At 43.8% G+C, this 16606-nt stretch overlaps 1 protein-coding gene across 1 annotated transcript in view; it reads right to left on the bottom strand.

Moving 5' to 3' along the window:
• lekr1 (leucine, glutamate and lysine rich 1) overlaps positions 1–16606 on the bottom strand; it is a 277802-nt gene that overhangs the window by 22685 nt on the left and 238511 nt on the right. Inside the window, exon 10 of the mRNA XM_041205252.1 lies at positions 10645–10738. Within this exon, the coding sequence (XP_041061186.1) occupies positions 10645–10738 (94 nt within the window). The remainder of the gene's footprint in view (positions 1–10644; positions 10739–16606) is intronic.

The following is a 16606-nucleotide window of genomic DNA, read 5'->3' as shown; positions in this document are numbered from 1 at the left end:
ACTCAGAGGTGTTCTTGGTATCCTATTTTCACTTTCAGGGAATTAACTTTAAAAACTAAACATTCAAAGATTTGCGGGTAGCAGTGCAGCAGACGGCCATGAATTGGGACTTAGATGCACTGGGTCTTAGTCAGCTGAGGGGAGACAGTGACATGGTGCTAATATCACTGGACTAGCAATGCATAGGACAAAGTCAATGCCCTGGGGACATGGGTTCAAATCCCATCACAGCAGCTAGTGGAAATTAAATTAATAAATCTGGAAATAAAGCTAGCCTCAGTAATGCTGACCATGACAATTGTCATCAATTGTTGTAAAAACCCATCTGGCTCACTAATGCCCATTAGGGAAAATAATCTGCCATCCTTACCCAAGTCTAACCTACATATGACTCCAGACTCATAGCAATGTGGTTGACTCTTAAACTCTCTGAAATGGCATAGCAAGCTACTCAGTTCAAAGCAATTAGGGATGGGCAACAAATCCCATGAAAGAATATTTTAAAAAAAACACACTTTCTGGCCTGCAGCCCCCTCCAAACAAATTGGGCAACATAGGATGGAACAGTATGCGATGTAGATGTCCAATGTACATTCCTTGCAGAAGCAGTCTCCAGTAAGAGTGCAAAAAGGGAACCTTTGAAGTAAAATGCCTACAGCAATGTATATAAAATTAAACAATTATTCATAATGCCCTCTATCTGCTATAGCTTACTATACCTGCTCCTTAGATTTTGAGTTGAGTGTTATGGCATTGCTTCAAGATGCCAATGTTAAACAAAGCTGAACCAGGAATGCACATATTACGATATGCGCAGGATGTATAAAGAAAGCACTTTGATTGGCTAGCCAGTAAGCTAAAACATTCAACCTATACAGCAACTTTTGCTAATAAAAGCAGGTGTCTACAAAATAATATGTGAACCAACAATAGTCACAATCCAGTGTTTTAAACACATTGGCCCAAACCTTCCATCTCCGGATCTTCTGAAACTAGACGCATGAGAGAAGATGCATATCAGGACCCTGCGGAAGTCTTGACGTGCGAAGCTATGTGGGAATTGCCTGGGAAGTTTAAATTTCCGATGGACAATTTACTTGCTGCTCAGGATCCTGCGCGAATCTCTCTGGCTCTGAGCTACAGAGGACACTCGGGGCAAGTGTGCATAGGGAGAATTTTCTCCCCGTTGGGGGAATTGGGAAGGGGCAGGTGCGGGTAGGCGCGTAGCCGATCAGTGCCCCCGATCACCTCGCCATTTTACATGGGCGGGCCAATTAAGGCCCACCCAGCATGACGCGCACCTGGAAGCGCTGAGCGCTCCCTATGCAGGCTGGGGGTGTAGGCTGAGTCAGGGTGATTATTTTCACGTATAAAACATTGAATGAAGGGAGAAGAAAATTTTAAGGACATGTCCCGTCATGTGATACTGTCACATGAGCTGAGACATGTCCATTAATGTTAATAAAAAATTTTCCAACACTTTAAAAACATTCATGAAACCTCATCCCACGCATGGATGAGGTTCTATGAAAACTGCGAAAGCCGCCTGGGCTCTTCGCCTGCCCACCAACCTTAAGGTTGGACGGGCAGCTCAGGTCAATGATTTAATTGATTGTTAAATGGCCTTAATAGGCCTTTGACAGTTCAGCGGACATGCAGCCGAGTTGGCTGCCCGCCCACTGAACTGAAAATCCGAATGACACGCGGTGATGTTGGGACACATGTCCGACGTCACCCCACGTCATTTTACGCCTCGGTGAATGGGCCCCACCCCTACTCGCTGAGTCAAAGATTCTATCCCATGAGTTCCTTGATAGTTACCTCGGAGGTGTTAGACCTGGTCTAATGCCTGGGTAGCTCCATAACCGACTCGCCCCCTCCCAATTACCCCCTCAACCGCCTGACTACCCCCCGACCCCACAACTACCAATACCTGCGCAATCACCCCTCCTGGCCATCCGATTCTGCCCCCCCTGCCCCCACGCCCCCAATTAACACTCACTATCTCTGGATTAGACGACCACATCCCACAACTCGACCGAACTAACTCTCCCCCCCAACACCCACCAACCAGTTCCTGACCATCCAACCCGTACCCCTGTCCCCCCCCTGACTAGACCCGAACCGATTACCAGACCTGGCTAACCCTCCAACCATACAATCCACCTCACCCATTCACTGGGGCCAAGGTAGAAGCGTTCACGTCACGGCCCTGTTTCAACCAATTCTACTACCACCATGCACAGCAAGTAGTGTATACAACATTTTCATACTGCTGATTTGATCGAGTACCAACATCATGCCTGAAGACAGAAGTTGTCGATGTCAGAAACACGGGTCTTTTTCAAGACCGGCATTGACTGTTATATCTGCTAACATTGAAGGGTTCTCTGTAGCTAAACAAAACATCCTCGCTACATTATGCAATGAGTTGCAGTGTGATGTCCTCTGCCTGCAGGAAACACATAGAGGAAGTGAGAACAACCACCCAAAAATACCAGGAATGTTCCTGGTTATTGAAAGACCTCATCGACAATACGGCAGTGCTGTATTTATTAGAGCTGGTTTAGTTGTAGAAGTCACTTCTAAAACAGAGGAGGACATCAAAATTCTAACTGTAGAGCTGAGCAAAGTAGTGATGACCTCAGTGTACAAGCCACCTGGCACAGATTTCAGCTTCTCTAATCCTGTACCCAAACTGCACAGTAAACCACAGATCATCATTGGAGACTTTAATAGCCACAGTACCCAATGGGGGTACAAGGAGTCTAACAACGATGGAGAAGCAGTCAAAGAATGAATGGATGCTAACCAGCTTAGTCTCATCCACGATCCTAAAGTGCCAGCCTCCTACCACAGTGCCCACTGGAAGTGTAGTTATAACCCAGATCTTGCCAGTGAGCAACGACATCACTGGCCTCTGCAAGAAGCTTGTCACAGGCCCAATACTACAGACACAACACCGTCCTATTGGTATCCAGGTAAATACAGCAGTGTTACCAACCGTCGTACCATTCAAAAGGCGCTTCAACATCAAGAAGGCCAATTGGAACTGGTTCATATGAACACTTGACCACAAGGTTAAACGCATTAAACCATTACCTGAGCACTACAACCTGTTTGCAAAAGCTGTCCAGAAAACAGCTAGAAGAAAGATCCCCCGAGGTTGTAGAGCACACTACATCTCTGGTCTCACCAAGGAGAATGCTGAACTCTACTGGGATTATGTCTCAATGTTTGAATCTGACCCCTTCTCAGAGGAAACAATATCTACCAGTGAGAGGGTGATGTTAAGTAACTCTCAAGAACACCTTGGGACACCTTGATAGAGATAAAAAACAGCAAGAAGGCATGGTCTCTCATACGCAAACTTGGAGGCGATCCCAAGAAAGCTGCCCAACATCCAAATGTGTCTGCAAACCAAGTTGCACACCAGTTGCTCCTAAATGGAAAAATCAACAAGAAACAACCAAGAGCACAACTAGATAGGAAGAAGTACAGCAATGACCCTGGCTTCACTGGACCGTTCACCATGGAAGAGCTGGAAACTGGTATATCTAGTCTAAAACACGGGAAAGCAATTGGTCTTGACAACATAGCAATGGAGCAGATAAAGCATTCTGGACAGCAAGCAAAGAAATGGCTCCTACAATTGTTCAACCACTGCTTGGCAACACATAAGCTACCTAATATTTGGCAGAAGGCACATGTAATAGCACTATTAAAGCCCAGAAAAGTTCCCTCAGATCCTAAGAATTTTCGGCCAATTTCACTGTTTTGCCACACCAATAAGCTGTTTGAACGCCTGATACTAAATAGGATAGCACCAAATGTAGATGAGAAGATCATTCCAAGCAAGCAGGTTTCTGCCCCGGCAAAGCAACAACAAGCCAACTGCTCAACCTCACACAACATATCAAAGATGGTTTTGAGCAAGGGATGGTAACAGGTGCTGTTTTTGTAGACCTGTCAGCAGCATACGGTACAATGAACCATAGATGTCACCTCTGCAAGATCCTAGAGATGACAAAAGATATTCACCTAACAGAGCTGTTAGAAAGCATGCTTCAGAATCGCCGGTTCTATGTTGAACTAGGTAGGAAGCGCAGCAGGTGGTGTATTCAGAAGAATGGTCCTCCTCAGGGAACCGTGCTTGCACCGCTGCTGTACAACATCTACACAAATGACCAACCTATAGACGGTGTCACACGCCTTTTTATATATGCTGATGACTTATGTGTCACTGCCCTCAGCACTTGATTTTAACACCATGAAGAAAACGCTTTCTGAGGCCTTGGAGGGACTAACATCCTACTATGAAGAAAACCACCTTTGCGCAAACCCATCAAAGACGCAAGTTTGTGCGTTCCACCTCAGAAACCGTGAAGCCAAATGCCAGCTTAAAGTAACCTGGTGTGGAGCAACACTGATGCATTGCAAGCACCCTATCTACTTAGGAGTCACCATTGACAGATGCCTCACCTTCAAGAACCACATCGAAAAGACAAAGGCAAAAGCGAGCGCATGAAACAACATCCTGAATAAGCTCACTAACACAAAATGGGGAGCAAGCTCGAAAACATTGCGAACCAGTGCACTTGCTCTTTGCTATTCCACTGCCGAATATACCTGCCTTGCATGGGAAAGATCTATTCATGCTAAGAAGATGGATGCTGTTCTGAATGCAAGCTGCCGACTTATCACAGGTTGCTTAAAACCAACAAACACCAACAGCCTATATATCCTGGCGGGTATCACTCCTCCTGATATAAGAAGAACAGTAGCCAGCAAGAAAGAGCAACTCCGTCAAACATCAGATGAGACGCACCCTCTACATACACCCAGCCGCCTAAAGTCAAGGAAGAGCTTCATGAACAGTGTTGTTCCATTACAATCAACCTCATCTGAAGCCCACATCACCTTGTGAAAAGACCAGCTTGCCAGTCTCGAATAACCCCCAGCGATGGAAATTCTACCGGATGAAAGCCTTCCCTCAGGATCTAATTGCAACTGGGCAACCTTAACAGACTTAGGACTGGTGAAGGTCGTTCAAAGGTGCCACTAAGCAAATGGGGATATACAACCAGCCCGACAACTTGTGAATGTGGAACTGAGCCACAGACTATGCAACATCTCCTGCAATGCCTATCGTTAGAGGAACCCTGCACTGTTGCAGATCTTGCCGAATTCAACAATAAGGCGCAAAAATGTGTCCCGTTCTGGCTGGGCCATGTACAGACTGTCCGTGGACACGATAAGAAGACCCATCCACTAACCCACACTATAGGACTGGACCTTTAAACTTACCTGAATATGGCAGCTCATGCTCCTCTCTTCCCCTGGCTCTAATTTGCCCTGGAGATCCCTGGGGATGCTGCACAGTCCATTTCTTCTTCAGCCGGGATCAGAAGAAGTGCGCAGTAGTATTAAGTTGGGAAAAAGTTTGTGAGCAGTGGCCATATGCACAGCATTGCCGCTGACCAGAAAATTCAGGCCATGATAATTTGTGTAGACACTTAGAAAAAGAATGCTACCATCCCCAAAAAACAAACCTGATATCAGAACTACCACAGCCCATGTGGAGCATAAACGCTGGCAAAGACCTGTTGGCCCAAATGGCTTATTTCTGTGTTCTAAGATTCTATGGGCAGAATCTTCGGCTCGGCGAGCAGGGGGGCGGGGCTGGCTCGCCGAGGTGTAAAATGACATGCGGTGAGGTCGGGCGTGCATCCCAACGTCACCGCGCATCATTCAGATTTTCAGTTCGGCAGGCGTGCAGCCAAGTCGGCTGCATGCCCGCCAAACTGCCAAAGGCCAATTAACTAACAATTAAAACAATAAACCGAGCTGCCCGTCCAACTTCCAGGTTGGCGGGCAGGCAACAAGCCCAGGCGGCCTTCGTATTTTTCATGGAACCTCATCCACAGACGGGATGAGGTTCCATGAAGGTTTTTAAAGATTTGAAAAAAAATTTAATAAGATTCATAGACAAGTCCCAGCTCATGTGACAGTATCACATGAGGGGACATGTCCTAAAATAGTTTTTTCCTTTTAATAAAATTTTTTAAACTTGAACTAATCTCCCTGAGGTGTACATGCGCAAAAGAACGCAGGCCCCGACTCAGGCAACCCCCCGCACCCTCACAGGGGGTGCTCAGCATTTCTGGGTGAGCGTCACACTGGGTTGGCCATAATTGGCCCACCCACGTAAAATGGCGGTGCCCAGCCGATCACGGGCGGCGATTGGCTACGCGCATCTCCGCGCCTGCTCATGCACAACCCTCCCCGATGGGGAGAAAGTTCTCCCCTACATAATTCTAGCATCCTAAGGAATGGCTGCACTGGCAGCCTGCAGGCAGGAGAGAGTAGAGTGGGCAGGGCACATAGCAAGCTCTCTGAGCATGTATTTTGCAGAATGTTAATGCAGCTTCTTAGCTTAACCTTCAAACAGAAACCATTAGGGAAATACTCATTTATTCCTCAAACTGTGTAAAAGAAATCACTGTAAAATTTAACCAATTTAATCTGATTATTCAGCTAATTAATTATTCGGCTATGTATTAAGATGCAAATAAAGCTACCAGTGCTCATGTGCAACAGTAATTTAATCACAATTGTGATATTTACATCAGTATGTGAACTGGTTGTGAACATAAAGCCAGATTGTGTGAAAGGAGACAACGTGAAAGAGTTATATTGAGGAAAGGGATACTAGGGATTTATATTCCAGTCAACGTAAACATTGCAGATATATTCTAAATGGTTTGCGTATTCTACTCTTCTGTTTCTAATGCTGAGACATTTTTATTTGTGTATACAGCACACTATGCAATTACCGCATGTTAACTCTGCACACTAGATCAGATATTCCTGTTCCTGTGTCTTAATCTTTTGGACTTCTCCCGAGTGCAGAAAATACAAGAAAATTGGGTGGGAGTTAGTGTGCTTCAGGGAGGCAAGCTGCCCAATTGTTCATCCATTTAAAGTAACCAATGGAGAATTGATTGGTTCCATTACTGGTATATGGTCCTCCGTGCATGATTTCCTCTACTGGCTGTGCCAAGACAATCCATTATCACAGGCACAAGAACGGGAAAATCTGTTACAAATATTACTTGTTTATATGTTGCAGCACATAGGCACAACTTTACTTCTTTAGTCAACAAATAGCAAGAAGTCTATGCTCAATTGAAGAAAAAAATCTTACCTAGGAGTAATACTATGTGATCCATTAGTTCCTTAAAATCTTTGTGAACTATTAAATAAAACACTGTCTGGGTCAGAATGACATTTTATTATGTGGCATGAAAGATAATCTCGTTGCTGACAGGCTTTGCTCTTTCACACGTGAAAATAAAAATAATTGCAGTGGAATTGTTTGGGATGCATTTAGATTCAGATGCCTTAAATGTAATAAATATATTACCCTCCAGTTAAACCACTTGTCTGGTGAGGTGAAAGAAAAAGTTACTATTTTTTGCCTCTGACCTTTTTTTCAAATTGATATAAAGATAACCTAGGGACACACTCATGTCCAAAGATCACCCATGAGTACTTAAATATTAGTTCATATATTTCACAACATTAAATTTGCTTTAGAGTTGTACCACTGATTAGTTCATCACTTTGCACATTATCTCAATAGGCATAATTTATTATACACATTCATTGTGTCATTTCAGTTCTGTTTTCAGTGGTATTGGGGTTGAGGAACGAATCTAACTGAATAATGTTGTGGAGGTGGAAGTCAATTGTCATGGTGATGGATATGATGGTTAAACCTCAACAGGGTGCACATGTTTTGCACAGTCTGGTTCAGTAACTGGCCAGAGAAAGGAAGGAGTCAGTTGCAGCAAGTTGAGTTTATGGTAGTGATCATAAACAATAGCCTAATTTTGAATAAAAACAGAACCAGAAATACCTGGAAAAACTCAGCAGGTCTGGCAGCATCGGCAGAGAAGAGTACAGTTGACGTTTCGAGTCCTCATGACCCTTCAACAGAACATTTTATTATGTGGCATGAAATGTTCTGTTCTGTTATGTTCCGTTGAAGGGTCATGAGGATTCGAAATGTCAACTGTACTCTTCTCCGCCAATGCTGCCAGACCTGCTGGGTTTTTCCAGGTATTTCTGTTTCTGTTTTAGATTTCCAGCATCCGCAGTTTTTTGTTTTTAGCCCAATCGTGAATGTTCAATTACAAAAATGTTTAAGTATGCATGACTTCATTATAGATCGACAGTATGACTACACAAAGTTGTGGGGTTAAGGGGAGTAGTGGAGCAGTACTGATCTTTCAAACCAGTTTCCAATGGGCAGTGGCAGATTCCAGTGTTAGGGACATTCCTATTATGATCCAGTTGGTGAAGAATAGAACTGGAGCCAATCTTGGCGCACTCTCATAAACATTAAAATATTGAGTTAAAGCATGCACCTATTCACCTAACAACCACAGTTTCAGTCTCTGTTTATGCGTACAAGTGAATCTCTAGTTAATGCCCACCACCTGCATACAATTAAGAACAGTTAAAATACAATTAACAATTACAACTAAAGTGAAACTGTCTTCTGATTAGTGGAAAGTAACTTTGTTCAATAGCTGAGTGTAGTAATTAGATGTATTGTCCTTCCCTTCTGTCAATCACTCATCATGTGAAACGATTATGGGGGCTTCAACCAATAAGCTTATTGCCCGAGTAAACCTGTGGGCGGGGCTTTCAACATAGAGATCGCGTCTAGCATGCAAGCACCTCTACATGTCTCCCAAATGAAGTTTAGCTTTTTCTTCACCAAACCTGCTGTTCCATCAAGTTATTACAAGTGCAAGTGTTGTTTCAGATCAATGCAGCTATAGTTTTACATGTGTATGAGTTGAAAGGGTACTTATTGTCTCATGAAGTTTCTGTACCAACGAAAGACTGTCACAATTAAAAATTGCAAACATTTTTGGAGGGCAATCATAAAGCAAATGTGTACTTCAACAGATGTTGCCAACCTTAAATGGACTGAAAATAAAATCTATTTGTTTTCAATCATTGTAGTTCTTAACTTTTCTCTTAAATCTTAATCCTGACACTTCATTATCTTTGGTGGAAAATTTCACAATTAAGATATCAAATAAAAGATCAGTGGAGGGGAAATAGCATGTATCAGACACATTCTCAACCTCACTTTCAAACTGATGACTACCTTCTGCAAATAAGTGTAGGATTTTCTTGTGCCAAAGGAATGGAACATTTCATGATGGGAAGTTGAACGTTTCAATATGATGCAAAGTACAGTTAATAATGAATAGGATCAAGGCCAAATTTTTAATTTCACATGTGAATTATTTCAGATTTCCTGACAGGGAAGGGGTTGTGCACTACACTTTGATGTTTGCCAATGTAACATTTTCTGATGTCATTATTGAGAACTATTGTGATCCATTCTCTTAAAACATTTCAACACCAACATCTGCCTGTAAACATGAACATTTTGATGAAAGGCGGGTCTACAAGCTTAAGACCAGCCTTCCAAGACAGGTGTGACATCAGACACTAACGTCCTTAGTGAAAATGTATGTCAGTGAGTGTGACATTTGGCATTCAGAATGGGAACTTCACCAATCAGGAATTGTGATTGTCATTGAAATCAGAATCAGCCGACCTTTGCCGTGGTTACTATCAGCACATAAAAATTTCTGTGCAAGAATTCAAGATGTTTTTCTTCAAATCAAAATAGAGCTTCTGAGCAAGAGAGATAACCTTGGGAAACAGTGTGACTAATTTAAAAAGGCAATCTTCCCATTGATGGTTTGCCAAGACCATTTATCCAGTATGTCAGATTCACTTGTTGACCCATTCATGTTTTACTGAGACAAAAACAGAAAATGCTGGAAAAACTCAGCAGGTTTGGCAGCATTTGTAGAGAGAGAAAAAGACAAAGTTAACATTTCAAGTCCTTACGGCCCTTCTTCAGGGCTGAAAAGAAATGGAAATGTGTAAGGTGGGTGGGTGTGGGGGGGGGGGGGTGCGGGTGTAGGTAAAGCAGGATAGACGGTCAGCAATAGGTGGGGACAAAGGAGGGATTGACAAAGATGTCATTAACAAGAGGACAAAGGGTTTGTTAATGGTCGTAGTTAGTGCTAAAAAAAGGTGCTAATAGTAGCAGAAAGGTAAGAAAGCAAAGATAGCTGAACAAGGATAGCATTGTGAGAAAAAACAACATGGAACAAGTGGCAGATGGCCCTGTAGGGGATGGAAGGGGGTGGGGGTGGAGGGGGGGAAAGGATAGAAAATGTGAAAAAAGGGATAAAACTACGGATAAATGAATAAAAATAAAACATAAAACAAGTGGGTAAAAATGAACGTAGAAGAAAGGGAATGAAAAAAGGGGAGTGAGGATGGAGGAGAGAACTCATGGTCTGAAGTTGTTGAACTCAATGCTAAGTCTAGAAGGTTGTGCGGTGCCTAATAGGAAGATGAGGTGCTGTTCCTCCGGTTTGTGTTGGGCTTCACTGGAACATTGCAGCAGGCCAAGGACATGAGAGCAGGATGGTGTGTTAAAATGGCAAGCAATCATTAATTACTAAAGTGACAGGTGAAAAAATGTAACTTGTGACAGTAAAAATGTGAGGAAAAACTAGTACTAAAGAAGTTCCTTACTTTTACCCTCCAGCTATCTTCATCACTCAACTTCTGCCAAAGACGTTCTTGTAGCTGCTCAATCCTGTTCTGGTGTGAAATCATCATCTGTTCCCTGTAAAATAAATTTACTTATTGATAATGCCCAAAGTTATACAGCAATTAGCAAAACATTCAAAAACCAATTTCACACAATAATGCATAAATCATTAATTTGATTTAACTATTCTGTTGAAAACAAAACTAAAAGGGAACAGAAAGTACCGGACTCAAGTTTATGGTTTAGTGCAAATTGTTGCCCAATAAATGGAATAGATGTGTAATTGACAAATGAGTTTCAATGTAGATAGGTGGGAGGTGCTTCAACCAGTTGGGTCTGTTTCTGAGACATATATTCCATGTAAATGAGGTAAGTTTCAGCAGGATTGAATGAAGGTGGTGCAGGAATGTGTTGTGGTGTGGAGGGATGACATTTTTAAGCACACTCTCAGACATCTTGGATGACAATAAAAGTGTAAGAGTGATTCAGCCCATAATGCTTCAGAGAAAAATTAGGTTATTTTCTTTTTAAAGAACTCAAAACAAAGAATAAGCTCTTTGGGAATCACCAGATATTTCTAATTGAATGTAGGTTTGTCCAGATTACAAGCCTATATTATTAGCTAAAACAAAAACAGAATTACCTGGAAAAACTCAGCAGGTCTGGCAGCATCGGCGGAGAAGAAAAGAGTTGACGTTTCGAGTCCTCATGACCCTTCGACAGAACTAGGTGAATCCCAGGAAGGGTTGAAATATAAGCTGGTTTAAGGTGGTGGTGGGGGGCGGAGTGTGTTGGGTGGGGGGAGAGAAGTGGAGGGGGGTGGTGTGGTTGTAGGCAAAAGCAGTGATAGAAGCAGATCATCAAAAGATGTCACAGACGGCAGAACAAAAGAACACATAGGTGTTGAAGTTGGTGATATTATCTAAACGAATGTGCTAATTAAGAATGGATGGTAGGGGACTCAAGGTATAGCGCTAGTGGGGGTGGGGGGAGCATAAAAGATTTAAAAATATTTTAAAATAATGGAAATAGGAGGGAAAAAGAAAAATCTATATAATTTATTGGAAAAAAACAAAAGGAAGGGGGAAGAAACAGAAGGGGGGTGGGGATGGAGGAGGGAGGTCAAGACCTAAAGTTGTTGAATTCAATATTCAGTCCGGAAGGCTGTAAAGTGCCTAGTCGGAAGATGAGGTGTTGTTCCTCCAGTTTGCGTTGGGCTTCACTGGAACAATGCAGCAAGCCAAGGACAGACATGTGGGCAAGAGAGCAGGGTGGAGTGTTGAAATGGCAAGCGACAGGGAGGTTTGGATTGTCTGTCCTTGGCTTGCTGCATTGTTCCAGTGAAGCCCAACGCAAACTGGAGGAACAACACCTCATCTTCCGACTAGGCACTTTACAGCCTTCCGGACTGAATATTGAATTCAACAACTTTAGGTCTTGACCTCCTTCCTCCATCCCCACCCCCCTTCTGTTTCTTCCCCCTTCCTTTTGTTTTTTTCCAATAAATTATATAGATTTTTCTTTTTCCCTCCTATTTCCATTATTTTTAAATATTTTTAAATCTTTTATGCTCCCCCCACCCCCACTAGAGCTATACCTTGAGTGCCCTACCATCCATTCTTAATTAGCACATTCGTTTAGATAATATCACCAACCTCGACACCGATGTGTTCTTTTGTTCTGCCGTCTGTGACATCTTTTGGTGATCTGCTTCTATCACTGCTTTTGCCTACAACCACACCACCCCCCTCCACTTCTCTCCCCCCACCCAACAACACCCCCCCCCCCCCAACACCTTAAACCAGCTTATATTTCAACCCTTCCTGGGATTCATCTAGTTCTGTCGAAGGGTCATGAGGACTCGAAACGTCTTTTCTTCTCCGCCGATGCTGCCAGACCTGCTGAGTTTTTCCAGTTAATTCTGTTTTTGTTTTGGATTTCCAGCATCCGCAGTTTTTTGTTTTTTGCTCATTTCAATCCCTGCTACAGGACTTACCTAATGGCTACTGCTGGTGAGGCAGGGAGAGCCTGGCATTCATCTCTTTGCTCAGGCAAGCTGCTTGTGGAGCACTGGCAACTCACACCAAGTATATAGATAAGATCAATGGATAAATTTGGATGTTTGCTGGTCATGGGGCCATATCAGTATTCTTGTTTTAATATAGGTATTTGGAAAAACAAGAGTGAACAGTTTGGTCTTTGTTATGATGTTAATATTGGACAAGACAAATCCCAGAGTGACACATCCCAACTTTTTTTTAGAAACCATGGAAGCAAATTACTGAATAAATTCACAGGTGTCTGCTAATGAGCTTTTAATACAAAGAATAAAATATGTATTTAAACAAGAAAAGTGAACTATATTACATCATACAAAAAGGTTGGAAAGATTTCAATACAAACACAAGAAAACGATTCAAATTCCCACTGTTCCTTAACCCAGCAATATCTTTACAGACACATAAAGCAGTGAAGAGTTACCACTGGCTTGATACAATGGCTTCTCATACAGGACTGGCACAGTTGCAAACAGTTTTCTTCCTGAACATTCACTTGATGCTCCTCACCCAACTCGTATCTCTGCCAGAGACACCCAAACACCGCGTTATAAACTCACTGGCCGGGATTTTCCATGCCGAATGGTGTTGGGTATGTTCAGTGGCATGAGTGGACAATATGGCGAGAAGGCCAAAAATCGATGCTGTGAAACCAGTTAGCGATTGTTCCCTGCCATCGGACGTTGGGAACCACATGTAATACACCAACATACAATTATAAGGCCAGCCCACTGGACTCATCCCCCAACCCCAGTGGATCATCCGCTTATGTCAGTGGGAAACCACACCGTGTCTCACAACAGCATATATAAGACGTGCACTTGCCGGGCTGCACTTCACTCGGGACTTCAAGGTTTGTTTACCTACCCTGCTATGGACAGCACTCGCAGTCATTAGCGCCAGCCTTCGCAGACAGCACCACATCGCTTTGAGGGGGGCTCACGGACAGGTCTCTACTTACCAGATCAGCCATATGTGGGTGGCATTTCAATGGCTGCAGGGCTAGGGCTTGCTTGGGGAAGGGGGAAAAGTGGACTCAGACAAGGGGAGAGGCTGCAGGACCAGAGCTGTTTTGGGGAAGGAGGGTATGCCAGGGTGTGCGTGGGGGCACATATTGATCTGTGCAAGTGACCTCAAGGTGGTGAGGGCAGAGGAAGCAGTCTCCAGATGAGATGAGGCCAGATGGACATATGAGGGTATGTGTTAGAGAATGGGTGGTGATGTCCCTGGAGCTGGCAATAAGTGAGATGCCAGTGAATGTGTGATGGGTTTGAGTGTGTGAGTTTAGAGTGATGAGATGATTGCCATACCCTGGCTGCACAGATGAGATCATTCATCCTCTATTTGCATTGGATGGCCAACCTCTTCTGTGCAGCATTGGCACAGATCACCACTGCCATCACCTACCAAGCCGGAGTGGTAATGTTGCTGCCCCTCCTGCGGCCAGAGCGGGTGTAGAGGACATCACAACGGGCCCCCACAGCGTCCAAAAAGCACTAGAAGGCTGTAGTCTTCTTGCCTTTCGGGGCCATGTCTTCTTTGCTGCAGTCCTGGGTTGGAAGCACTGAGCACGGCTGTACTTTAAATGTGGTGCCTGGCGTGAGAAAGCAGCAAGATGACAACGTGGCAGGTGCATCGGAGCCCACCCGCCATTAAAATGGTGTGTATCCTGGGAATGCATAATTAATGCGACAGGTTTGGGATGACATGGCGTGAAAAGCTGCCGTTGAGGCCAGTAGGTAAAACGTTGTTGTTCTAATCCGCTACTGCACTTAGTGAAAATCTGAAATGATTCCGCCTGTTGTTTCTTCAACTGCAGAGCAAATAAATAAGTTACTTAACTTTAGTCTTCCAGCAGCACCACTGCTGAACTGATCACTTTATTTAGTCCTAAAACTGATTATTCGGTTAACTACGGTCCCTTCTTCTCAGAGAGCTTAAAATCCCTGTCTTCATTCTCTGACACACAATGAACACTTCATAATATGTGATAGGTGTGACAAAAGCAGGTACCATGGGTTTCTTAGCCCACCAAGACATTTATCACATCATGAGCCAACCAATCTCACTGAAGCCTCAGGTGGGATTTTCCAGCCCCACTGCTGCCAGGATCATCCAGTCCTGCTGAAAGTCAATGGATTTTGGCTGCAGGTCCCGCCATGAATGGGTCGGAAAATCCCAGTATTTGTCTTTCTCACAAAGGTTTCCAATCTCCACATTTGAAGATCTCACCTTCGAAGTATTTCCAAAAGTTGCTCCCACTTGGGCACTTTAAATAATGGCCCACCTCGCAGGGTTTCAATCTTGCCTTTTCCCTGGATGTCCGAGTATACTCAAGCATCACTTTCTAAGCACAATTTCATATTTTCAGCTATGCCCAGCAGAACACCACTGCTTCAAAGGGGTACCTTTGCCCTAATGGCCCACAGCATGGAGTCACCCCAATCTTTGACTACCTTCTCGTATCTTCAGGGCTTTTCTCAAACCCACTCCACTTCTAGTCTATTCACTGCAGCTCTTTCTTTAACTCAGAGTCAGTTTCTCTGCTCCTTTCTTTTAGCTTAACTTAACAGGACCTATTCCTGATCCCTGTTTTTGTCCCTTACCTGGACTTCCTGCTGGGACCTTCTCTGTCCCTCTCCACGGTTTGGGAACTTCTCCCTGTCCCCCTCCTGTATCCTGCTCCCTGGGACGTTTACTTGGTAATGGCCCTCCAGTTCAGGTCATCTGACCCACTTCTCACATCATTTGCCCTTCCTTGCTGATGCACAAGCGTGCAGGACCGGTTCCTGGCCTGAAGAAGGAAAAATAAACTAAATGCGCAAGTGCGGCCATTTCCCAAGGCATGTCAGGAACTGGAGTTCCCAACCTCCGACTTCAAATTAAGGTAAGTATTTGAATTTCATCACACCTTGAAAAGCTAATTAAAATTTAACTTATGAAAGTTCCTGATATCTATCATGGGGAGGCGGTAGCATAGTGATATTGTCATAGGACTAGTATTCCAGAGACCTGAATAATGCTCTGGGGATCTGGGTTTGAATCCCACCACAGGAGATATTTGAATTCAATAAAAATCTGGAATTAAAAGCCTGATGATCACCACAAAACCATTGCCAATTGTTGTAAAAACCCCATCTGGCTCCCCCCTTTAGGGAAGGAAATCTGCTGTCCCACAGCAATGTGGTTGACTCTTAAATGCCCTCTGAACAAGGACAATAAATGCTGGCCTAGCCAGTGACACCCACGTCCCATGAATGAATAAAAATAAATGGATAGCATCTTAGAATGGATACAGGGTGACAGAATGAATTAATTGCCGAATAATGAAATAAATTAAAAGTAATTTTCAAGGTATATAAAGTCATACTTTACAGACCCAAATCAGAAGGCTTGGGACGATGATGGAAAGCTGAAAAGAGCCATTTTTAGTGTAGAAGTGTTAACCTTAATCTGGCATTTGTAAAATCACTAAGTGTATTGCAAGAGTTTGTCAATTACTAGTAGCCTGCTGCACTCAGGAAGGGTGAGTACATGGTGTCAGTGTGCCCAAGTGTTAAGGTCAGGCCTTCCCCCCGTGGATCTCAGGGGTGCTAGAGTCTGAGTGCCATTTGTCAAGTATGCCAGAGATGCCCAGGTGGGTGTGCCCTGGCTGCATGGATTGAGTGCCTTGCAGCTTGAGGGCCATGACTTGGATGTGCTCTGTGAGCTGTTCCTCAGCTGGAGTTGGCCAGGTTGCAATGGCTCTGCAGGTAGAGAGTGGACTAATCGATGCTCCTCTATTCTTTCAGGAGAAGTCGAGCCATAACCAGGCAGAGAAGACACGTACAGGCAGAAGGCAGCCCAACCTGCTGCTGCTCAGCAGGTTTGACCAAGACGCCCTGGA

This window comes from Carcharodon carcharias, chromosome 2 (genome assembly GCF_017639515.1).
Source record: "Carcharodon carcharias isolate sCarCar2 chromosome 2, sCarCar2.pri, whole genome shotgun sequence".
Classification (NCBI taxonomy): domain Eukaryota; kingdom Metazoa; phylum Chordata; class Chondrichthyes; order Lamniformes; family Lamnidae; genus Carcharodon; species Carcharodon carcharias.
This window is presented reverse-complemented; position numbering and strand designations above follow the sequence as displayed.